This window comes from Astatotilapia calliptera, chromosome 18, assembly GCF_964374335.1.
Source record: "Astatotilapia calliptera chromosome 18, fAstCal68.1, whole genome shotgun sequence".
NCBI classification, from domain to species: Eukaryota; Metazoa; Chordata; class Actinopteri; order Cichliformes; family Cichlidae; genus Astatotilapia; species Astatotilapia calliptera.
The window spans coordinates 26,174,004-26,199,020 of record NC_137439.1 but is presented as its reverse complement, the minus strand read 5'-3'; the positions used below and the strand labels follow the sequence as shown (position 1 = coordinate 26,199,020).

The window sequence follows — 25,017 nt, the reverse complement described above, 5'->3', positions numbered from 1 at the left end:
TTGATGCTGGGCATGTCTCTGCGGCACCCTGGCTCATCTATCACAGTAACTGTGAATGGCATATGGGGACAGCAGAGAAACAGAGGAAGGCTACTCCCAGCCTCCCCCTTCTTTCACTATATACTTAGTAATCTGCGCTAACGCTGTTCCCTGAATGGAGACCTTGTGTTCTGAGGCTCCAGATGGGCAAAAACAACACAGCGCACACTCTCCAGTGGGATTGAGCTGAAAACTATAAAACAAGCTAGGAAGACTGTGAGGACATTTCTGATTTTGTGCAAAAGGAGACTCAAATGTAAATGTTTTGATAGCACAGTATTTGACTGTCAAACTATCAGCGCTAAATAATTAACACTGTATTGTTGATTTTCTCCTTTCTTAAGCAATTTTCAGGTGCTTTAAATCCATAAAACTACACCAAAGTCTTGGTAAAAACACTTATTTTAATTGCACATTGTGTATGTACAGCACAGTCTTGGACAACAAACCACACACTTGATGTAAACCAATCCAGCTGACAATGGATACAGGCCTGTTTTGTGGCAAGGAAATAGTACAAAACATCAAATGGAGGCGCTTAACTACACAGTTTATTTGCCTCGTACTCCATATAGTTTGGTTGTCTGGCACTGAAAGTTTGCAGGGCAGTGAGTATCCTGGTCACATCGGCACTGGACAGTTTGAGTCTGTGGCGGAGCAGGCAGGCGAACAGATCCACGTGAGGGGCCCCCGGAGGCGAGAGGCGGTTGACCCTGTAGCGCAGCTCCACCAGCTGCAGCAGGGCCGAGTCCTGCGATCCCTGAGTGTACGGGTAGTCTATCTGCAGAATCAAGTCCTGGATCGCCTCGGGGTCAAAGTGCACGCTGTAACCGAACAGCTGCATGCTGTTCACCTTCATGTAGCCGATGTTGTTGGAAGGCTCCACTTCCTCCAGAGACTCATAGTACAGTGTCATGTTCCTGTTTCCTCCTGTCACTCCCACAGGGTCCCTGATATTACTCCTCAGGTAGAAATGAACTGTCTCAAAAAAGCTCTTCCATCTGTTTCCCAGAGTCAACGTCCAATTATAGCAGTCCAAGGGGATATCCAGCTTGGTCCGCTCCCAGTCGGGGTATCCGTGCTGACCTATCGGCATGGTCCAGCTCTCCGAATGGCTGCCCCCAAAGGGATTCACAAACAGCGACAGTGCTGGCTCAAAAGTGCTGTTTCTGGTGAGGCAAAATTGTAGCGTGAGTCCGAGGAGCATATGAACACGGTTGGACTTGACCCGGTTGCTCTTGAGCGTGAGCAGCATTCTTTTCCTCCACGAGGGATCAAACCAAGTGTTTACACGCACGTCGTTGCTCACAAACACAGCATGCAGGGCGATGCGCGGGTCACGCCGCTGGAGCAGGTAGCGCAGCTCCAAATCCTGCAGATCTCTGTCGCTCTCCAAACCCAGATAGGGGTCGGTGGGGTCAGGCACGGCTGACCGGCATACTCCCTGGGTCAGCGTGAAGCCGGGGTTACAGCTGGAACATCGAGTTCGGTTCTCTGTGGAACATGAGGCACAGCGGGGACCGTCACCCACCGAGCAGGGGATCAGACCCTGGCAAGGTGGATGGTTGTAGGGGCAGGAGCAGCTGCGGCTCTCATCGCTGTAAACACCAACCTGATTGTTCTCGCTGCAGTACAAGACGGAGAGAGCGTAGCTCAGCCAGAACTGCAGAGGCCTGAAGGAGAGACAACAAGTGTTTCAGTACAGCTTCAGGGATACTGCTGTATTGGTTATTATATAATAACTCATTTGTCTTTGTCACTTTGCATCTTTTTCATGTTTTTGTGATTATACAACAAAGAAAATGTTTTGCCTAAGAAGATTAATCAAGCTTTGCACAAACAATGTGTTGTTTTGATGTGCGGCAAAAAACAATTTGAGCCAAACTCGGGCTCAGCTGGAGTCATAACAGAAAATCAGATCAAAATGAATATTGTAATTTGCTGAATTCTCATTCTGTGGTGCAGCCACTACTCTTATTTCTATCTCAAGCTTAGACTACTTTTAGAAATATAGCCACGTAGGAACGCTTTTCAAAGAGCCCTATTATGTGTCTCACAGCATGAATTTGGAGATTTTATTATGTAGAATCAATAATGTCTTAAAAAAGATTCTGTGAAACTGAACAAATCTTTGCAAGTAAGTGACAAATCCAATAATAAAAGGCTGTGATCTTCAGGTCTTTGGGGGGCACGGCATCAAAAAAGCGAGGAAAAGCTCTAAAGATGATTCAGTGAACACAGTTCATTACTGCATCAAAATTCAATTCGATTTTATTTATAAAGCACCAAATCACAACAGCAGTCGCCTCAATGCACCTCAATGTAAGGTAAAGACTCTACAATAATAGAGAGAAAACCCCAATAATCAAATGACTCCTTATTTGCAAGCACCTGGCAACAGCGGGAAGGAAAAACTCCCTTTCAACTTGAAGACATCTGCAGGAGAAACAGGCTCAGGGAGGCCAGGACCAGTTGAGAGTATGCAAGTAATAACTCTATCGTGCAATAAAAGTCATATATTAACAAGGTCAAGGGACCAAGGACAGAAGTCGGACAATTTCAGCCTGAACAGGTAACCGGCTAGTCCTTCACGCTCAACACATGTACAGCAGCAAGCAGATAGCCATGCTAACGCGTCATTAGGTAAAGACACAATGAGGAGGTGGTGACCTTCACACAGCTGAACATGAACATTTCAAAGAAGCAAACAAAGGCAAAGTGGATAAAGCTAAAGCTGTCTTGAATTCTGAGTCAGCCGCAAGCTAGCAGCCTCGATATGAGCATAGGATCAATGCAGTTATTAGGAAAACTACAGAGACGAGTGAAAAAGAGAAAAGGGTTGATTTCCTCCTATCTTGTGATGTTATAAAGTAAATATGACCTTCTTCTACAAAGGAGAGTTACCACCTGGCATTTAATGAGCCCACAGTTCAAAAGTTGAAGAGGTTCACTGGTGATCGTGGCACAGGTGACTTGCGCATCTGTGAAACTGCCGTTACTGCTGAGCAATATATGCAGCCGTCTTTTCCAGGGACTGTCTTGCTGATTTTAGCACGATAATACCAAACTCCATTCCTAATGTTGCTATAAAAATTGTCTGTGTGCTGAAGCGAGATCTTCTGGAGCATTAAGAAATGAAACAATTAAATGTTGTTTCAGCAGCAGGGACACAGTTTACCTGGCTTCAAATTGAACAATGACAAAAAAAAAAATTATTTGCCAAAACCTTTGTACCATTTTCAGATAAATGTAGGTTTTTAATGATTTTCAATGCTTGTGTTTTTATTTAAATTTTAACAGCATCCTGCTACTAACTTTTTGAAAACAGTGTAATTAAATTGAATGAGAGGACGCATACACACACACCAAGAAAAATGATCTTCCCGGTTATCCTAAACTACTATTGAATTTCTTTTTTACGAGCAGAAGGAGTCTGATAAAGAGTGTAATTGGATTGTGGACTGAGGAGACAGTGTCTGTGTTTGAGTAGTACACTGATGGATCGTGTCATTTAGTTAATTTCCCTGCCAGAAATAGCTATCAACACAGAGTGTTCATAGGAGAGGCATAAATCTGACTGGAGTTATGACCAACGTGGTCTCTGATAGGGCTGCTCGAATAGACCGTCCAAGTGGCAGTGCTGCTGATACAGCAGCTGTAACAGTAAAAAGAAAATATAGGAATTATATATAAGCAAACTATATTACTGTCCACGGGTTCTGATAAAAAAAAAAGAAAAGAAATGAGATGACATGAGAGGTTTAAAGACGCTGGATTGATTGTGATGTAGTTTGAACCTGCCGACAGTGAAACGTGGCCGTTTGGCCAGCTGGGATTCCGTTCGTCTTTCTGAGGCTGGAACAGAGAAGCCGCTTCCCTCCTGTCAGCACTTTTCACCTTACTCCACGACTACTTTTCCCTCAAGTGCCTTCTAATAAGTACCGTCTCGCTCTGCTGCTTTCTTTCACTGCCTGGTGCATAAATCATTTTCACAATTATAAGTTTTGGGGAGCACCTTGGCTTAACGGGCAGCAGCATGAATACTCCTCCCTCATGTTCCTTGCTTGCTTCTTACCTGGGCCTCTGCTGGATCATTTTGGGTTGTTTTCGGCACCTCTTGCTAAGGCTGAAGAGCTTGTTAGCGGTGCGGTGCGCTCTGGTGAGAAGCTGGTTGCTACTGGTCTCCAGCTGCCTGTATCGCTGTAGGAGGTTGGCATCCATCCTCCACAAGTGCTCCACGACAGATGTGTTTACAGCGAAATGGGTTGGCAGGTTCCCAACGAAGCTTTGGAACTCCTCTGGTAGGAAGGAGAACATGAATAAGTAAACTTTGCCTGTGGCCATAAACCGCAGGGTGACAATATTAAAAAAAACAAAAAAAAAAACAAAAAACACACAAACGCATCCATTCCTCATTGTTTGTCCCTGAAAATCAAACAACCCAAAAAGGAGAAATAACAGCTGCAAAGCGCGGCGTGTTTTGATCTTTTATGCCTCTTTTTTTCAGGAGGGAACAAATGATTTTCATATTCTATGTCACACCTGTTGTCAGAATAAGTCACTGTATACCTTTAAGGCAACAAGTCTTATTAGAGAAATTGCTGTTTCTGACATTATTAATATGAAAGGGAGACATTTTGCCGCGTTAACGAGAAACGAGCGGTGCCCCTGATTAAACTTCTTTGACATTTTTTGATGCCGGAGGAAACTTATATCATGAACTGTGTCACCTCTCAGTAGTACAAAAAAACGACGCAGTGCATCCTCTCTGCCATTCTCTTTATACGCCCTTTCTAATCTCAAATACACAAAGAGACACAAACCCAGTGCACTCAGTGTCGACATCACAGGCAACAAAGCTGCGCTATAACTTTCTTCAAACATCTGAATAACCTACAGCACTGCAGTGTTTTGTGCTGTGATACAGTGGGCTCTGTTTTTAAAGCCGCTGCTGATTTTGTGCCGACGTATATCTGTGTAACTGCAGGGTAAGTGTCAGTCAAAGCTGCTAACTTCCTCTGCGATGGTTTTGTGTTTACGGTAATTACAGTCTGAAAAAGAAAGCAATAGCACATTATTACGTGCTTGGACAGAGGCCAGGTTTTGTGCAATAGCTTGTTCATTTGTTTATGTAGATAATTTTTTATGAGTTTTTTTGTGCACAGAGCTGAGAAAAATGTTTGTTCGAATCAAGCAGTTCAGTGATTTCAGGTTTTATAGGCTGTTTTCCCATTGTGTGTAAATGGACGCAAGATGAGTGTCTCCCCAAAGGGAATTACTGGCATTATTTTAAAGATAAAATTTATGAAAATTGTACAATGAAGTAAATTTAATAGGAAACAATCAGCCTGGCTCTGTCTAAAAGTATTAGTATCTGTTTTAAGGACCTCTGCAGGTCACCAGTCAAATAATATCTTGTTTTTTGCGTTAAAACAACATGTAGTGGATTTAGAGGGTCGCTTGTGAGACTATTCCTAGACTAAAAAAAATACAAATCATGTTTGATATTTCCTGTACATGTTTTTATGTTCACAGCACTTTGATGAGAACAGATGGATTTAAAAGAAAAATCACTAAGAGCAGCCCTAAGCAACTTGAGAGCATCAAAGCCGTCATTTGATTTGACACAATGACTGACAGGTCTCTTGATTTGAAGTCTGGCAGCTGTCAGAGTTTGACAGCTAAGAAAGCATTCTGAACATAAAACAAGACTTTTGTTTTAAGACTAAACTTTAAAGTGTTTTGTTCTTGAGGAAAAAAAATGACCTTAGTCCCAAAGCACGTACTTTTGAGGAGGATTTTAAAAGCCACTGTTCCACCCGTGTGTTTTCTTTTTCTTTTTTTTGTGAAAGCACTTTTCAAGCTGACATTTTCAAGTCCCATTTTGAAGGAATTTCTGACTCACCAGATTCCTCAAACTCCTTGTAGGTCAGCCTCCAGGCGTCTCTGATGCGCAGCAGGTTGTTTTCCAGAGTGGCCAGGTCAGAGCGAGGACAGTTACACTGTGGGAAGTCCACGCTGCAGTCACACCAGCAGTCACTGTTCTTGCAAATAAACTGGCCCTCAGATTTGCAGCCAACGTAGTTGAGAGCTGCCTGAATGAAGCGGCTCCGCAAATAGCCTGGAAGGATGACCTGCAGCCCTGCGGAGCACCACAGACGAGACACACGAGGGAAAAAATTAATAAACTATTAAACATGTGAAAGAGCGGCTGATTCATCCTCATAGAAAAAGCAGTCTGAGTAGCAAAAGTGAAAACATTTGAACACGTCTTGTTAGTTGCTGTAGTTTACTGTTGTCTAAAAATGATTAATCTTACATACATAATCCTGCGCTGTACTTCCAAGATAAACAAATATGTATTAATCCACCATTTAAAGCAGTCCTCTAGCCTGTTTGACTCAGCCTTTTCAGACGTTTACTTACTACTAGAAAGGAACAATTAAAAAAAATGATAAAAAAATAATAAAGTAGTTCTGTATTTTCAAAGATTTATATCTTTAGTATTAAACAGTGGATTATTGTAGATTGCAGGAAGGAAGTTGGAATGAACAAATATGCGAATGTCTTTTTTAATGGTTATGTTGATGCAGCCTTGCATCATATGTATACCCGGAGCAAGAGGCAGGGTACACCTGGAACAGGATAGGCTCTCCCGCTACCCTGATTAGGATAACCTGAAGACAGCGGATGGATATGCTGATGTAGCCTTCATTAAAGCATTAAAGCAATTTTCACAGTGTGGGAAATAAGCTTCATGGATCTCTCAGGAACATTTAGTAGCTATAAATAAAATAAATAAATAATTGAAATAATAACTACTGTAGCTATTTAGCTTAGCTTAGGGAGGCGATAACAAGCTTGGCTATATGTAAAAACCTCCACTACTGGCACCTAATCGTTGTCTCATTACTAACGATCGGTCATTTTCGACCGGCACACCAAAAAAGTACAAATGTTGAATAAAACATGCTAAATTGTATGCAGACTAATACAACTTATTTTATGTGCCGAAATCCTTTTTTTTTTTTTAAAAAACATGGAGTCTTAGATCAGTCTGATCAAATTAACTATATTTTTCTGAAAAAAAAAAAGAAAACATGAGGGTTAATCACAAATGACTATTCTGCAAACTGTTTGAAGTCTAGATGAATCACATGATGACCACAAATTCTGACTTCACCCTAACTCAAAGGCTCTGACTAATCCTAGATGGCTACCCAGGCGAGTGAAGCCTAGAATTTCCACTAGTGACCAGTCAGCAATGATAAAGTGATTCACAACAAGCGAATCGCTTTCTGTGTGGACAGCTCTTAACTGTCTGCAAAATGTGCATCAGCATCTTTAAATTCAAATGATCATGAATCAATGAAGCTTTCTAACGTGTGTTTAGCAGTGCGATGGCTGCAGTTACAGCCACACAGTGGTAATGTCTACCAAACATTAGTGTTACAATAGAGACTTACGCATAACACTACACTTTCATTTTAATGTCTTTAAATACAGGATTTAATTTAGAGGGTAATAAAGAATTGGTTTTGGTTTAGAATTAATTTACTTGTACAATCGCATAATACTGTATTCTAAAATAAGTGCGCACGTTGTAGTTTACACTGTTATGTGTATGATTTACTCTTTGTTTTCTGAGTGACCTCAGTGGCAGCTGCTCCCACTCCCTTGGTTGATGAGCTAAGAGGCGGAGCAAGCCTATATGAGACCTGCAAATTGGGTCATACCACAACTCTGGATCATGGGGGGGAAATGGAATTAGGGGTTTTTGTGTTCTACCCCTTTGTGTTTATGTGGGCTGATTTAAGTTTCCCCTTTGACTTGTTTAGGGAGTTCAGTTTGTTTGAGTTAGTAGTATTGTTGTCAGCTTTTAAGTAGAGTTCTGTTACTTTGACCTCTTTTATGGGCCCAAGATTTAGATTTTTCTGTATAATTTAACCAAGTTTGTTTTTGGGTAAATTTAAAAAAAACTTGTTTTTGGACTTTAACCTGTGCTTGACTTTCCTTCACTGCTCGGTCCATCACAAGCAGTGAAAGTGAGCGTGTTTCAGTTTTTTAGTGTAGTTTTGGTGCTTAAACCCAACCAAACAGCAAGTAAAACTGAAGTAAACACTGAATAAAAGTGACATTTAAAGCACTTCCACATGATACTTCAGTTCCAGTCTTCTGATTAACAAAGACCATTTGATCTGCCCGCTCATCTAGACTTTGTTCTTTTAAGTGGAAACGTTCCTGCATGTCGTTACATGATTCAATCAAATGGAAGGGACAAATGTCCAATACGATTATTTAGTTGGAGGACTTGGTGGTCATTATCATGGTTAGAGTTAGTCAGTCGGGGAACCCTTGGATATTCTGCTGATTTTTTCTCTGCTCTTTCCAACTGGAATGCAAGATAACCGGGCAAATACTTTGTATTCTGTCTGAGCTAATAAAAGGTTAATTAGTTTTGTGATTGCATTTCAGCAAATACCCTCTTTCAGTCTTCAGACAGTTTACCTACATGTAGCCAAAGCCCGCTCAAATTTTATTGAACCAACAGAACGTGCTCTGCAGATGAACTACTGGCTCCCAAATCAATCTTAAGGTTAAAATTTACCCTGCAGCTGAATCTTGTTTTCAGGACTGTGAACCAACACAGAGCTGACTGTGTCCAGATTGTCATAGTTGCTGCATCCGAGCGGCCCGGTTCTTGTTTCAGTCACCTGGAAGCACATGAAGAGAAAACAGTGTTATGAACGCTCGCTCTGTCAGCAGTCGCCCCCGTTTTCACCCCTCCATCTGCGTTAATAGGTAGAAAACAACTGATAATCTTGGTTCTGCATGGATTACTTGAATATTTTCTTTTTCTAAAGAAAGGTCAAAAGAACATAAAAATCCTCATCAAAGATGCATTTTATGTCTTAAAAGAGCTTGGTATTCAATGAGTCACGGTGAAGTAACACTGAAAAGGTCTTCAATTAGAAAGCTTTCTCTCCTCACACAGAATAATTTGTTCTGATGTGAGGGAAGGAAATCAACTTCCCTCTGACTGAAAAACTTTAAACTGACTCACTTCTCTGCATCTCTAACAGTAAACAATCCCAATGTTAAAGCTAGAAATTCAAAAACACATACACGCATATCGGGTATTTATATCTTGTGGGGACCAGTGTTGGTCAAGTTATTTGAAAAAAGTAATCAGTAACTAATTACTGATTACTTCCCCCAAAAAGTAATCCCGTTACTTTACTGATTACTTATTTTCAAAAGTAATTAATTACTTAGTTACTTGGTTACTTTTTAAAAACACGATTTACAACCTGAATAGGTGATAAAGCGATAGCTCTTTCAGCCCAATTCTACTTTTTCTACATAATCCATCATACAAAATGTAATCAAATGGAAAAGTCTCCTTTTTTAAAACTTGTTTTATTAGTTTTAATCTTTTAACTTTATGCATCAAGCAAAAATAAAATTATATGCACCATTCTCTGACTTGAATAAATTAGTTTAACATTTAAACCTATTTTCTGCACGTTCCAGCACATAAAATAATTGTTTTTTTTGTGTTTACACTCAGTCTTTCAAATAAATGCAAGTAAAACACAGCAGAAAATAAATAAAATCAAAGACTCAGCGGTCCTTTTGCTCTATTTTCACCTGTAAAGCAGGACTGTGGTAGGCGGAGGTTTACCCTGGTGCAGGTGTGCTGCAGCGGTGTGGAAGAATCCGCGAGTTTCTCTGTGAATTTCCCATTATGTCATAGCGCACTCGGTGCTTGCTTGGAAGTTTAGGGGTTTTTTTTCGCTGTAAAAAGACGTTTTCTTCCCACGCACAACGGACACTAATGTTTTTGTCACTTTTTATGGAATCAAACTCAAAGTAAGGTCAGTACTTCCACGCTTTAAACGCTGCACGCTCATACTCTCTCCCGCACTCGATATATTATCCATTGTTGATCTGCACACAGCTGTTTTCACGAATGTCGCACTTGCTTACGTCACTGTCATAAGACATTCTCGCAAAAAAAAAATCACGGTTTTAGTAACGCAGTAACGCAGCGTTCCTACGGGAAAGTAACGGTAATCTAATTACCGTTTTTGCAATAGTAATCCCTTACTTTACTCGTTACTTGAAAAAAATAATCGGATTACTGCCCATCTCTGGTGGGGACATCTAATTGACATAATGCTTTCCCTAGCCCCTTACCCCAACCCTAACCATGAAAAATGAATGCCTAACCATAACCCTAAACCTATAACTCAACTGTAACCCTGTCACTAAAACCACATTTTGAATCTCAAAAATGCCTTCAAACTTGCAGGGACCAGGATTTTGGTCCCCATAAGTATAGTAAACTTCCTATTTTTGGTCCCCACAAAGTTAGGAATACACACACACACGCACGCACGCACACACACACACACACACGCACACACACACACCTTCCCATTTCTCACCGAATTTCTGTTACCATCTGTGATTTTAATGCACGGCTATTTATCTCATAAAATCTAGTGTTCATCTTCTTCTGCTCTCCTCTCTTTCTCTCACACTGATCTTCAGTCTGCCTAAACTCCACACCTGCTGCAAAATGGCAAATGAATTTATGTCAGCCTGGCTGAAAATTAATGGAATGTTATCTTTAATCCATCAAGCTGATGCATAACCAGAGGAATGCGCTCTCATTTTGGGAGGGCACTTGTCTTCATCAGTGGCTACTCACTTTAGCATCTACATTTGCCCCTTGGGCTGATTAATGCGCACACCCTAATAGCCACTTCAGACGATAAAATGGATGATTGGTGTTTCATACAACAGGACACACAACCGCCCCTCGCTTCGCTCCCCTCTTTAAAGCTTGCCACAGAGTGCGGGGTAACTTAGAAAGCCTGCTTCGTGCAATACTGCTTGAAGAGTCACTTAATTAGGGTGTTATAGGTGGTCAGCTATAAACAGTCAGACGCTTCATTTTTCAAAATCTGCTGTTCCCGTTTTCCTCGCATGCTGAGAGATTTTCATGATAATAAACCACTGGTGAGGGGAAAAAACAGGAAAAACAAATTTGAAAGACTTAGTGCTACCCTGCAGTCACAACAGGTGAATCTCCTAAGTGTCAGGCCAATTCTGTAAATAAGCATTCGCTCTTAATCCTACCTGATTAAATAAGTTATGGGAGAAAAGTCCCTGAGCTGGTATTAAAGGATTTATTAGTGTAAGTTGTCTTCAAGTTGAGTTAGCCAAATGTCCTGAATTAAAACTTTCTTCTGCAAATGTGTCAGTAATCCTAAGAAACATCTGCAAGTTGATATTTAATTTTATATTATTTCATACTTTCATAACAATGCTTCATCTGTGGTGAATTTAACTCCATTATATTTATTTTAACCATTTAATTTTTACCTTTAATCGTGATCATATATTAAAATACAGCAGCAAGGAAACTGATCAAAAACTAAGTAATTATTCTGTTGTTGAGAATAGAATAGAATAGAATAGCCTTTTATTGTCATTGTACATGTATAACAAATTGTAACTTGTTTTCTACGATTTTAGCAACACAGTACCTAATGAAATCAAATGATTTAGAGAATCTGGAGAAATCTCTGTGTGCAAGAAACAAGGCCCGAAATCAGTATTGGATACCTGTAACCTTTAGGCCTGCAGGCTGCACTGCACTAACAACAGGCCTGATTTTGCCATGGAAATCACTGCATGGGCTCAGGACCGATTCAAGGAAACACTGTCTGTGAACACAGTTCATTGTGCCATCCACAAATGCAGGTTAAAGCTCCATCAAACAGACAAAGACACAAAATGAGAACACAATCCAGAAATGTAGCCATCATGTATTCAATTCAATGTTAGTTATATAGTGCCAAAACACAATAACAGTTGCCTCAAGGTGCTTTATATTGTAAGGTAAAATCCCTACAATTACACAAAGGAAACAGAAAACGCCAACAATCATATGACCCCTTATGAAGAAGTGCTTTGGCGACAGTGGAAAGGAAGAACTCCCTTTTAACAGGAAGAAATCTCCAGTAGAACCTGGCTCAGGGAGCGGCGGCCATCTGCCACGACCTGTGTGGTCAGACGACTCAACACCGGAAATTATTTTTGGAAAACATGGATGCCGCATCATCACTGAAGAGGAGAGGGCTTGCACATCCGGAAAGATGCCATCAGTGTTTAAAAGGTATACGCTAGTTTTAGAACAACATATGCTTCCACCCAGATGATGTCTTTTTCAGGGAAGGCCTTACATATTTCAGCAAGACAATGCTAAACCACATACTGCATTTGTTACAGCAGCATGGCTTCACAGTAGAAGAGTCCAGGTCCTGAACTGGCCGACCTGCAGTCCAGACCTCTCCAGCTAAAAACATCTGGCATTCATAATGAGCTAATATTTTTCTTAAAATGATACATTTTTCTCAATTTAAACATCTGACATGTTTTCTATGTTCTATCATGAATAAAATGCGGGTTTGAGAGATTTGCATATAATAGCATTCTGTTTTTTCTTTCCATTTTAAAGAGACTCCAAACTTTTTGTTTGTTTGCATTCAGCATGTCTAAGATCATGTAGGCATGTAAGCATATGCTACAAATGACTAGGTCAAAGTGGAAATACTACAACACGGGGTTACATGGATACTGTAACTTAAAAGGAAACTAAAGAAAAAAAACACCGCCTTAAAAACCCCCAGTATTTCACTGGTCCATACTGACCCACGCCGGGTCAATTTAAGCCAGGCGACGAAGACAGAAGTTATTTTCTTTCTCCCCAAAGTCATTCCCCGAAGCCACGTTCACTTTAACAGAAACCAAAAACCCACCCAGCCCGACTCCCAGCTTCATATCAGGCTTTCCCTCATGCAAATGCTTGAGGCTAACAAACCGCAAGGCAGGAGAACAACACGGCTACCTTCAGGCAGTGAATGTCTGGCGTTTCATTTCCCAGCAGATTGCTGCTGTATTTACAATTTCCCTCCTTCAACATACCCGTATGGCAGTGGATGCGATTTGGAGGTGGTGTAGCCTCCGCAGGGTGCTCTCTCTGTCTGTGAAGTAGGAAGCAGCCAGCTGGTGGAGAGTTTCCAGGGTCACGGTCCCTGTAGTATTTGAGTTCCTGTTGCTGCCCCGGCTGCCCTCGCCCCCTGAGGGCGAAGACTCCTGGCTGAGCTTCCTTTTGTCCACAAATATTGTCAAAGACTCCTCCCCTGGTAACATTTAGGCAGAGGGATGAGAGGTTCATTAGCTCCAGCAGAACGCCACTAATCACCTTTCATTAGTATCTTTTCAGACTAGATAGAAAAGCACAGTAGTCATTAAGTACTGTGGGGGAACTGATGGTTTGGATGATTAGAGGAAAAGGCACAGGCAAGGTCTCTGCATCTATTAAACTCCTGGTGAATAAAGAGAGCTCACTCACCGTCGTTAATCAAATTTCCTTAATTATTTCAATTATTTTAATTATGATGGAAAAAAATGACTTGGAAAACAAAATCAGGTTAGCGCCGGGCTGTTCTTAGATGAATTCTATATAACGGTCAAATCACCAGCAGTGAGAAGAAAAAAGACACGTTTGATTAAGTATAAGATTTATAGATTCACGTGCACTTTGGAAAGTCAGCCCTGACAATGAAAACTGCAGTCTTTTTGTGATGCCGTTGAACTTCCTACCCTAGTAGTTAATTTCTTTCTGCAACTCACCTCATCTTCCTCCTGTTATATTTTCCCAGGTCTTTCTCTCCTATACTATCTGAACAACGTTCACCAGAGAACAGATTTGAAAATAGCTGCATTCACTACTGAGTCAAGAGGACATTAATAAATTCTTTTACTTTCCCTCAAAAGCGTCTCAGATTTGAGCCAGATGAGGAATGAGTGCCTTTTGAAGGGAGCTGCAGGTGCTCTTCAGCGAACCTTAACAACATGCCGTAACTGTCACAGCAGGTCTGAGTCACTTTATCTGTACTTACTTTATTGGCACTGTTCTCCAACTGTTTCCTCACCACTAGCGCTCGAAAAGCATCACTCCGTGCGGCCTGACCTTTGTAAATTTGAAAGCTTCTGTGATAATTTGTATTTAAACTTGCAGGGAAATAAAGCTCTTCGAATTAAATTTAATTAAACTGTCAGCGCAGCTGAACCTCTGTAAGGAGAGTACACTGTCAGTGTATATGAATATGCCCACCTCCAGTCAAACAAGGATCAATACAAATTTTCCTTATAATAAGCCAGACTGTTAGTCTTTCTTATTTCCCTACAGATGGGATTATATGTGCCTCAGAAGAGCCACGCCAGTTTAACCTGCCCTCACCTCCCCCATATAAAATATTCAATCATTCATCTGATTCTGTTTCTGCTCATGTCTGGTTTCCAACCAGGCAGCTGTCCTCACATATGAAGATATTAAAAAGATGTTAAAAGATGTGGCTAAAAAGCCCTGTGAAAATGTGGCATCTTATCTCATCTTATGCTCTTAAAAATCATCTAGAAAGATGATGAGCATTTTTCTTTTTCCAAAATGACACAAAACTGTTGCGTTGTTAAATCACATGTTTACGTTTTCTGATCTGACCCTGCTTTGGTGAAGGCTAATAATCGTTTTCACCCAGTTTGGTCTGCTGACATCGTCTTAACTCTGAACACTGCTATAGCCGAGTATTACAGCAGCAGTTATATGAAACGAGTCACACTGATCAAGCATCCCTTGTGGCAGGTGGTTATCAAAACTCTTACATGTGATGATTGCAAAAATAACAAGCAAACAGTCTTATGCTTTGAAGATCCACATTTTGTTGATGCATCTATCCACTCTGACCTCTGAGACAATGCATCCTGCAGACCACAGTGCTGCCAAAAAAAAAAAAATCTAATAACACAGTTCACCTGAACTTGAACTCATTCAGTTTTTGAGCGATGTAGCTGATGTTTGTAGGTGGTAAAGGTGACTCTGGGTGAAACTGACGTCTGGTACATGAAGTGTTGATAGTGTTTATTTTATCAGGAAGCTTCTATATTGCCTTTTAGGAGGACCATTTGCTCAGTATAAACTGGGTTTCAGTCTATCTGACAAGAACTTCTCAAAGCACTGGGAATTGTGACTTGTGTGACGTTGTTATACATCAACAACACTTTGCGACTATTGCATCTTTGTGGGTGGGTTTCATGACGAATTTCTAATAATTTTGTAGACACTAACAGACAGAGTGCATGGCCAGTGTTGGTTTTCGACCAGTTGCTGTATTTTGGGGCGTAAGAGAAAACTGCCAGCTACTGTTTTTTAGCCAAATACTTCCCTCAAATCAGTGCCGTTCATTTACAGCATGCTCTGTGATAGCAGTTAGCTTAAGAAAAGAAGAGAAAAACTAATTGCTTATAAATGACAGCATATCACAGCAGTGACAAACCTCTGTTCACGGAACCGTGCCGGTTTGGCAGCTAAACAAAAATATCATATCTGTCGTTCTCCCGCCTACCACAAATCACTTGTTGTACGCTAATCTGGGGCGATTTGATTCCTTTTTGTACGCCAAAAAACACTGATCCAGAAAAATCATTACATGCTTTGTTGATTCAAAAGCAGCAGACAGTAAAAAATCAGTGCCCCATATGCTAGAAAAAAAAATGAACAAAAATCACATTAGAGGCTATGTGGATCAGGCTCGCTTTGAAGCTCAGACTACTCTACTGTACCTCCCAGAGTGGCGGAGAGGAGAAAGTGGGTGCCGTATTTCTTGATTAGACTCTCTGTAATCATCTGAAGGGTTGGTCTCCTCCCCAACTGCCGGATGGCGTGCACAAAGTCAGGGTCGAGGGGCAAAGCCAAACCCCTGCCGCCACCAAAATTGTCCAGCTTCTCCACAGCCAGGCTGTTCACCTTCCATCGACCAAATTCCCTAGAAACACCACACACACACACACACACACACAGGTTTGCTCACTCTGTTAAGGTCTTTAATTGTGTGTAAGGCCCCGGGCTGCTATTTAACAAGCTGCGTTGAGAGGAAAGCAATATTTGAAAGTGTGTTACCCTCACTGAGGCACACGCTGCTGTATACTTATGGCTCACATACATGGTGGACACAGAGGAAGCAGTAACGCCAAGCGATGAAGCTGTAATGCTCAGCGGAGCTTAACAATATGCCTCTGATGTACAAGAAACTACCCTGAAAAACCTTTTTTCTATTTTTTTTACTTAAGGGATTATACGGCAAGTAGTGATTGAATGTTTATCGATTGTCAGATTTTTACCAGGCAATTGTAAAAAAGGATGTTATATAAGACAGCTGTTTCTTTCTTCTTTCTTTTGGCCTTAAATGCTCTCATTTGAAACTCATGTAACAGTATTTATTATATAAGAGTGGATACATTATATAGATTGTAGCAGTATTACAACAATCGGTTCTGCTACTAGCACTGGGTTTAGCAGCTATGATTTAACCATTCAATCAGCACTTTAATAGAGCACCGCTCTATTAGAGCTCTGCCAACTTGCTAACTAGTTTTAATGCACTTTTAATCCAAGCAAGAAGGTTTATTTTTCTGTTTATTTATTTTTTATGGCAACCGTAGGCCTTAGGCTGTGGACAGCAGACTGTTAGCGGATTTAAAAAACAAGACATAGTGTGCACATTTGTCTTAATCTTTGGACATAAGTTGCTGGCGGTACAGCAAATATATTTGGAGTGCAAATATATCACTGATCTCAACAGATTAGCAGCACTCATTCTCAGAACCATGATAAAGTAAAAAATAATAGACCAGGCTGACAAAAAAATTAAAATATGAATAGATAGCTTTTCAACCTGCCTATTTGTTAAATCTTAAAAGCTTGGAGATTACTCTGGTTCAAAAGTAATAGTAATGCAGCACAGATTTATCCTCATGTTCATCCGAAAATCAAACGTGTGGATACCCTCCCCCTCCCCCGTGTATAAGTGCACCAAGTTGAGAATCACTGTTACAGTTGACCGATGTCAGCTTTGAGTAACCTGCGCCTGGGTACAACAAAACTCGTTGGGTTCCAAAGTGGCAACCCCCACAGCATCAGGAAAGGTGCAAAAAAAAGAGAAAAAAATAAAGAAAATAAAGCCCCACGACATCAGCTGCCATGATTTGTCACCCCGTGCCCTTTAGACACGAGCCTCGCTGAACTCTAGATACTCACAAACCCTCGCTCTCCATTCCCCACAGCCCCTCCCTCTGCAGCGTCAGTTAACATCCACCTCTCCCACGGTGCTTGCCTGCTGCTCTGTGTACCTCCCTCTCCTTCTGGGAGGTCATCAAATCACTGCCATGAGAAAAATGATCGGCAAAGAAATAATTGGGGGAACCGGGACTGTGTGGAGTGTGTCATTACGGCCAATCATCGTAACGAGTGGACAGGATGAGTGTCTGTCTCTGGTGGACAGATGGATATTGCAGATCTAGCCCAGGGTTAGCCTACAGCTACTCCATCAGCATGCACTGGTGGAAAAACAGAAGCGCTGTAGGAATGGGCTGGCTTATGTAAACGTGGAGGCTTACTGTACGCATAGAAAGCAATCAGAAAGTGATGAAAACACTTTATTGGGGGGTGGGGGGGTTGAAACTATACAGGAGCAGCTGTATGGGGGGGAGCTAGCTGACAGTGTAATCGCATGCTTTGCTTCCACATGACTGACAGCCACGTGAGCTTTAGTATGGTGTGCAGCTATTACAGAGGTCAGAGCAGAACTGCAATTTAAATCCCCCGGCACTTTAACACAGCACACCTATAGAAAATATGAAGTGTCTACAGCATTGTAGGGAGTGCATAAAATACAGTTATTATAAAAAAAATGCCTTCAGTGTTCCCACAGTTTATTAAATGCCCTCCCTTATCTCTAAACCATTAAATAAGTCACATTAGGCAGAGAGGATGAAAACTGCTTTAAAAAGACTCTCCTGTCAGTTATCATCTTGTTACAGCAGGTTTTTATCTCAGTTAGAGTCATCCTTAAAATCCTTAATCCCTAATCCTAAAACCAGCCTTTGGCTTAAAATATGTGAGCAAGGCATCTGAGAGGATACAGGGCTGACTGCTGTAGGGTGAAAGATCCTTAAGAGGTGAGATGTCAGCCAGCCATTACCAGTGATGAGTGCCTTTCCAGTCCAAGCTGTCTGCTTCTTTGATACTTTTTTAATGATTTCCAGTAATTACTGGAAACAAGGAAGCTCAAGTCAGAGGACTCTTGGGACATTGTCACACCGGGTCCATTGAAAAAACACAGGTGTCACGACGAGATAAACACCAGAGTCTTAAAGATTTCTGGGAAAAGATAATGGAGCGATTGATTTATAGCACAGCTAAAGATGCACACAAAGTCTTTCCTTCACTTTGCTAAACCCTTGGCGATTTTCTTCTTCTTTTTGCCACAGAAATGAACATTTCTTCTCAAACCGACCCCGCAGGACTGCAGGGACAGTGACAAAATATCAACACACACGGGTCCTCCACACGAATTATAAACACAAAATATAATTCAGACCTTTTTACTGCACGTCTGCAACTCAAACCCCCGAGCCATGAAGGGAATGATCGATAAATACCTAAAAGTTAAATCAGAGCAGAAATATATTGCTTTAGGAAAAGTTTCTGGAAAGGCAGCAAAGTGCAGCTGGCAGATACTGCAGGAAGTCCCTGAAGGGATGAAGCTCGACTGTCCACGCACAATCCATGGCATTAACTCTTGCTGCAGGGGTCATTTAGAAACACCAGCAACAGCAAAAAGCACCAGGTTAAAAAGAAGAAGATAATAAAGAAACAAAGCAAAAGAAAGGAATAAATGCCTGCTGTTATTCAGATGACAGATGAGCTTTCAGCAGGAAAGGGCCCTCTGCATGCTTACAGCAGTTCTTCTGATTTGCTCATCAGCTTGCAACTAATTTGGTGCAGGTGCGGTACCTGTGAGAGCAATCCTGAGAGTGTGCAGGATTGCATTCCACACACACTACAGCAGCTGCTGTCACCGATAAGTTGCTCTCTTGCTGAAATTGCTCATCAGTAAAATTATCCAGTAACACCTCTGGAATGAAAAAAAAAATGGCAAGTAGCCTACTTATAATCCATACCTGAAACTCTCTCACACACAAAACATTACACGCGTTAAACACACACACTTCTCACCTATAGATCTTGTATCTGGTGCTGAAGCCCTGCTGGTACCTCTCCGCAGCCTCTGTGTACTCCAGTGACTGCTGGAAGGGGCCCTTATCCGACAGCAGCCAGCCCAGGGAGCCGGGGGAGCCGTCGCCTCGTCCGGCGGCTGCGGCTCCAGTGGCAGTGGCGGCCCTGGAGGTCCAGCAACAGCACCAGCAGAGCCAGAGGCTGAGAGCTGCCCCCTCCCATAGCAGAGACAGCCGCTTATGACTGATTCTCTGACAGCTCATGCTTCACCCAGCGACACCTCATTCTCTCCAGACTGAGAGGAGAGGACAGATAATCAGGGCTGAAAAGTAGCGCGTCACGCTGATCTGGAGGTTTGTCGGAAAAATTATTTCAAAGCAGTGATACCTCAGAGTTAATGAACAAGAAATAATAGCAATTAAACGTTTTTCCTTCTCCTCCTCCTTCTGCCGAAGACACACTCACCTGATTTGCAATAAGAACCAAAAGGATGCGCCCGAAGATGAACTCCTGCGATCTCGCCACAGCCAAGAATAAAAGCTCTCCGAATCAGCGATCCGACACAATGAATGAATTCGTAATGTGTCCTCTCTTCACAGAGAGCTACTCCAACTTGGGTATTTTTCTGCTCCCGCCCAACTTTTTCTCTCTCTTTTCTTTTCTTTTTTTATTTTATTTCGGAAGACGTTGCTCCAGCATCCGCGCATCCATCCGCTCTTCGGTGAGAAGTTGAAGCGGCGGAGGCGGTGAGACGGCGGAGTTCATTGCGAGGACGTCCGTGCGGTCACAGATAGTTCCAGAGGTTGAACAGGGGGGGCAGATTTAAACAGAGTGAGTGGGACACCCTGTAGCTCTGTTTGATCGCTAAATTGTCTGTTTAAAAAGATTTAAAAGAAAAAAACAAATCATGACAGACGCTGTAGGCGCTTATATCTCCTCTTTGCTGTGTGTGAGCTGGTGGATGAATGAGTGCCTGCTTCAACAAAGAGACCTTTTCTTCCCTATTTTTTTTCCAAGAGAGATAGCAAGAGGGCGAGCAAGTGCATCATGATGAGGCTGGCAGGGTAATATATACAGTATGATCACTGAGTGTACTTAAGTTTGGAGATGAGTGGAGTGATGATGCATCAGGACTGCATCCATCACTCACCATTATCTTCACTTTATTCATTATTATTTCCCATCACAGCTTGTCTCTCCCTGGGTGAATATTGCCCATTAAAGGTCTTTAACGGAGTCTGATAATAGGCTAATTATCTCGCGGTGTTTCTTTTGTCCCCCCCCTCTCCCCTGACTAGTTCTGTGCCACAGCTTCAGGGCCTGCAGCTTGCATGACTAAATGGCACACACACTTGCACGTTGCTGGATTTGCCGGGGAGAATAATTACAGGCTATTATCGGGGAGCAGGTTTCTTGGGTTGTGTGATTCAGGTTCAGGGGTGCACTCGCTATTCCACACCAAGCGTCATAATTTTGAAAATAAAAAATAAAAAATACAGCTTCTCCAACAAAAATGGATGTTTCATTTCCAGAAGAAGGAGAGGAAATGTTCGACCTGTGGCTTGCAAAATAATTGTATTTTGAATGTTCAAACCATTTGCGAATGAACGTGAGATTTTTTTTTAATGATGGTTTTTCTTTTATGGGACATATGGAGCTTTGGATCCTCCCCCTTTTTCGGGGGATCCGGTCACCTTTAGGGTGGGGCAAACACTGTGAGTGTGTAGCACAAAGTGGTGCTCATCTACAGTGCTGAGAAGTAGTCTGACATTTTCATTTCTACCTTAAAAATAAAAATGCAATAAAGCGTGCATGTTTCTGAATTGCTATTTACTATGTACAGACCAGATATATATTATATTTCCAACTTTCTTTGCTAAGCAAATACAATAAAGATAAAATGAAGCTTAAGTTTGCTCTAATGGTCTCCTGTGTTATCATGTGATAGTCTTTATATACTGCCTCATTCTTTTTGATTTCTCTGTTATTTCTTCCGCTCTTCTTTCTGGTTTCCACTTTTGGCTTTCAGTTTGGATGCATTCATAGAATAGCATGACTTTTTTTAAAGCCACATATAACAGTTTTAGCAATTTCTATCCAGTTCTAACACATATACAGTTTCACCTCACGCCATATTTCCCCCCTGTGCAAAATGAAAAATACAAAAACTCAATTTCTCAGACTCATACTGCCGCTTCATTTTCTTTGTAGTAGTTTCCATCAAATTCACCAAAATCTGCAAAGCTTGCAACTTTCTGTGACTTGTACCTTTCCCTCATGAGTATGCTGTTAGACGGGGTAACCTTCTTCTGACTACAATAAAAAACCTTCCCTTCATATACATTGGGTAAAAGCCAGACTTTAGAAAAGTGCATGTCAGTTGATCCAGAATGCTGCAGCAGAAATACTGACAGGGACTAGAAAGAGACTGGGTTCCCTTCATTGGCTCCTGTTAGCTTCAGAATTGGGATTAAAATCCTTCTCACAAAGTCTTGACTAATAGCTTTCATCCCATCTTAACCATGTAGCACCATATAACGCCAAAAGAGCACTTTTCTCTCATACTGCTGGTTTACTGGTGGTTCCAGCGATATTCAAAAGTAGAATGGGAGATAGTTTTCGGTTTTCAGGCCTCTCTTCTGTGGAACCAGCTCCCAGTTTGGATTTGGGACAGACACCCTCTCTACTTTTAAGATTAGGCTTAAAACTTCCCTTTTTGATTAAGCTTATAGTTAGGGCTGAATCAGTTGACTCTAAACTCTTCCTTAGTTATGCTGTAATAGACTCAGGCTGCTGAGGGCTTCCCATGATGCGTGTTTCTTCTTCTCTTCTCTCTTGTCACTCTATATGTGTTTAACCATCCCTTTGAGTCATTATTATTAATTTCTGGCTCTTTTCCACAGAGCAACCCAACTGGTTGGAGCAGATGGCCGCCCCGCCATGACTGTCTCCAAGCGCTTGCTCATAGGAGGTCGTCTGATTGTTGGGGTTTTGTACGGTTGTTACCTTACAATATGAAGGGCTTTGAGGTGACTGCTGTTGTCATTTGGCTCTGTATGAATAAAACTAAATTGAATTTGATTGGTTCGAATCGAATTAAGTCGTCCAGAATCAGTGAAAATGTGGGACAGTGTCTCAAGGACAGGAGGATGGTCCCACATAAAGGGAGACATCTGGTAGCCCTTCTAGTCACGCTTGCAGCATCATCACAACTACCTCCCGCACAAGATTTTCACAAAGCCTAATGAACTGAGAGGAGCCGCTGCTGTAAACCAATTATTAAATCAAATTAAGAGGAAAAAGCGGGATATCAGTTCTTTCTGTTTGAGTATTGGTGTCGACAGGTGCAGGAAATTATCTCTAATTAGACTCTCATGTCTCCTCTTCAGGGCCACAACAATAAAAAAGCAGATAAATTCCAGAGCGAGGCTACATCACGCTCCCCACTAGATACCTTTGTCTCATCTTGTCACCCTGTTTGTCATCCTCACTAAAAAAAAGCCTGAATGACATCTGTTAAATGGGCTGCAAGGAGAGTCTGTTAACAATGATGGGGTTAAATCAATAGTCTGCTTCAATTGATTTCCCTTTTTCTTTAATGTTGTTAGGCAAGCACTCCTAGGATGTCAGGGGATGCTCTTTTTTTCCTCCCTTTTTCAAACTCAAAGGAAGACAGTTTTTCAATTCAGTAACAAGGGGTTATATCTTTAAAGCCTAAATGGTTTTACTCACTGTAAGTGCCGCTGACAGTCATCTGGACCGTCTCAATCAACTGAAATGCTTTGAAATTTAAAGCAGCAGATAGTTTTCTTGTAATCTGCCAACAGGGGGATTTGCCTCCCCAGGTAGTCGACTGTTGCTTTCGGGACATCTGTAATGATAGTGAAGACGGTGTTTGATGGTGCAACAAAAGAAATACATTAAATATTCCAACAAGGAATTTGTGTGGAGAGGGAATATGAGAATTGAAAAAGACTAAATGAGCTTTTCCCCTCAGGGCTACAGACTGTTATAGTCTGTTGAAATCTGGGTCTTTGTTGTCTGTGTGTGGTGTAATTGAAAAGTTCCAGCCCCTGTTTCTTCCTCTGTCTTTCACACTCTTATTCTTTCCCCTCTCTATGCCCACTTCCCTTCCACCACCCCAAACCAGCGGTCTTTCTTTTTCTCTTCCAGCGTCTTCGCTTTTCGCCTCTCCATTTGAACTGTCTGTCATGATTCGTTTGACTCATTCTCCCCCCCCTCCTCGGCCGCCTGCTGAGTTTTAGGACAAATGTGGATGATTTTGATCATTCGCGCCTCAACCATCCGCTGAATCAGGCTCCTCCAGCGGATGATAAGAGGGCGGAGAACATCACAATTGTCCAGGAAGATGATGTGAAAGGCCTTGACATGGCAGTGGTGGTGTTAATAGGCAGTGCCTGAAAACAACCGCTTCTATAGCCGGCTGACATCTGATGTGCCAAAGTAAGTACAAGTCAAGAATGACATTGTGATTTCCTCCCACATTGGGAAGTGAGGGAAAAGAGTTCCAATGCAGCAGATGAAGGCGTTGGCATAAAGCATGTGTGTGTCTGTGTGCATGCAAAATCATCTCTGTTGAAATAACATAAAAAATGATTAATTTTACTCAAGAGCTCCGGCGTTCAGCAATGAGTTGTGCACACTTGTCTGTCTTTGAACAGATAACGCGCCGTAGACTCCCGCCTGACTAGAAAAGTGTTTTACTGAATAATTACTTTTGCTGCACCTTTTATTCCGAAAGAATGAATTGTAGTTGATGAGCACGGTGTAAAGCATGGATACACCTGGTGCTGTGCGCTCATTGTTCTTTGAAATTCTCTCCAAAATGGAATGGCAAAGTAACTTGGCAGGTGCTGAATGTGAAAGTGCAAACAAAATGGAATGGATGATGATGAGGTCTCGCCTTTGCTATTTAACTCTGGAGCGAAGACAGCGATTGGACCGAAACCTCTCTAGTGTGAGTAATTGGACAGGCATTACAGGAAAGATGTTTGGAAACGAAACAGCAAATGCCCCCACGCTTTCGTGGGAGGGCGCAGGGTCTGAGGCACATTAGCAATTGTTTCAGCACATTAACGCCGAGATTTATTAATATAAATGAATTCAGCTTTGATTAGCTTGCCTGTTGCCATCGTTTGATTTTTTAAGCATTTTTGTCAGTTGCCATTTCCCTTACTGGAAGCTGAAGCGGCGGGCTAAACAAGAAGTGGTAAGTGCAGATAGATGTGGAAGAAAATTTGGTCCTATCCCAGGTTTGGTTGAGCGCTTGGCAGCTCTCTTGGTTATTCAGGTCAGGAAACATACATGTCCGAGGCTTTGTCAAAGCCTTGGCTTCTGTGGCCCAGCTGCTATTTTTGCTTCTTCCCTGTACATGCCCTATCATTCTTGAGTCGCACTGGAGCATTGGATGGCTGACCTAGAATACTGAAAGCCTGTCACACAACAGGACACGAGCAGCTGTGTAGAGAAAAGTAACTAAACAGTAACACCACTCAGGAAGTAAAAGTGCTTCACCATCCATTAAATGGCGTCATGATAGCAGCACTAATGAATGCACTTGATGATGATTGGTGCCTTTGAACATTGCACATATATGCAAAAATGCACTTCATAGCCTTGCTGGGTAATTATTGAGTGCTCCAATTTAATCTATTGCTTATGAGGATTCTAATAAAGTGGTGGCACTTTTCATAAACCCTTTTCAGTATATGTTTTTCTGGTTTGAACACACACACACACACACACACACACACACACACACACACACACACATACACACACACACACACACACACACACACACA

At 41.7% G+C, this 25,017-nt stretch overlaps 1 protein-coding gene across 4 annotated transcripts; it reads right to left on the bottom strand.

Moving 5' to 3' along the window:
- Positions 1–423: 423 nt before the first annotated feature.
- On the bottom strand, positions 424–20,153 carry LOC113010577 (BMP/retinoic acid-inducible neural-specific protein 3-like). 4 transcript variants are annotated; one of them, XM_026149700.2, is made up of 8 exons: positions 19,658–20,153; positions 19,193–19,539; positions 15,739–15,941; positions 13,039–13,256; positions 8,648–8,753; positions 5,945–6,181; positions 4,115–4,337; positions 424–1,712 (listed from the first exon to the last, which is right to left on the bottom strand). In XM_026149700.2, the coding sequence occupies exons 2-8, from the start codon at positions 19,453–19,455 to the stop codon at positions 578–580; spliced, it is 2,385 nt and encodes a 794-aa protein (XP_026005485.1). In that variant the 5' UTR covers positions 19,456–19,539; positions 19,658–20,153; the 3' UTR covers positions 424–577. The 4 variants fall into 4 exon arrangements, with proteins under 4 accessions (XP_026005485.1, XP_026005486.1, XP_026005489.1 ...); XM_026149701.2 differs by having other exon boundaries at positions 19,193–19,487; XM_026149704.2 differs by lacking the exon at positions 19,658–20,153 and adding an exon at positions 18,971–19,091 and having other exon boundaries at positions 19,193–19,313.
- Positions 20,154–25,017: the final 4,864 nt, after the last annotated feature.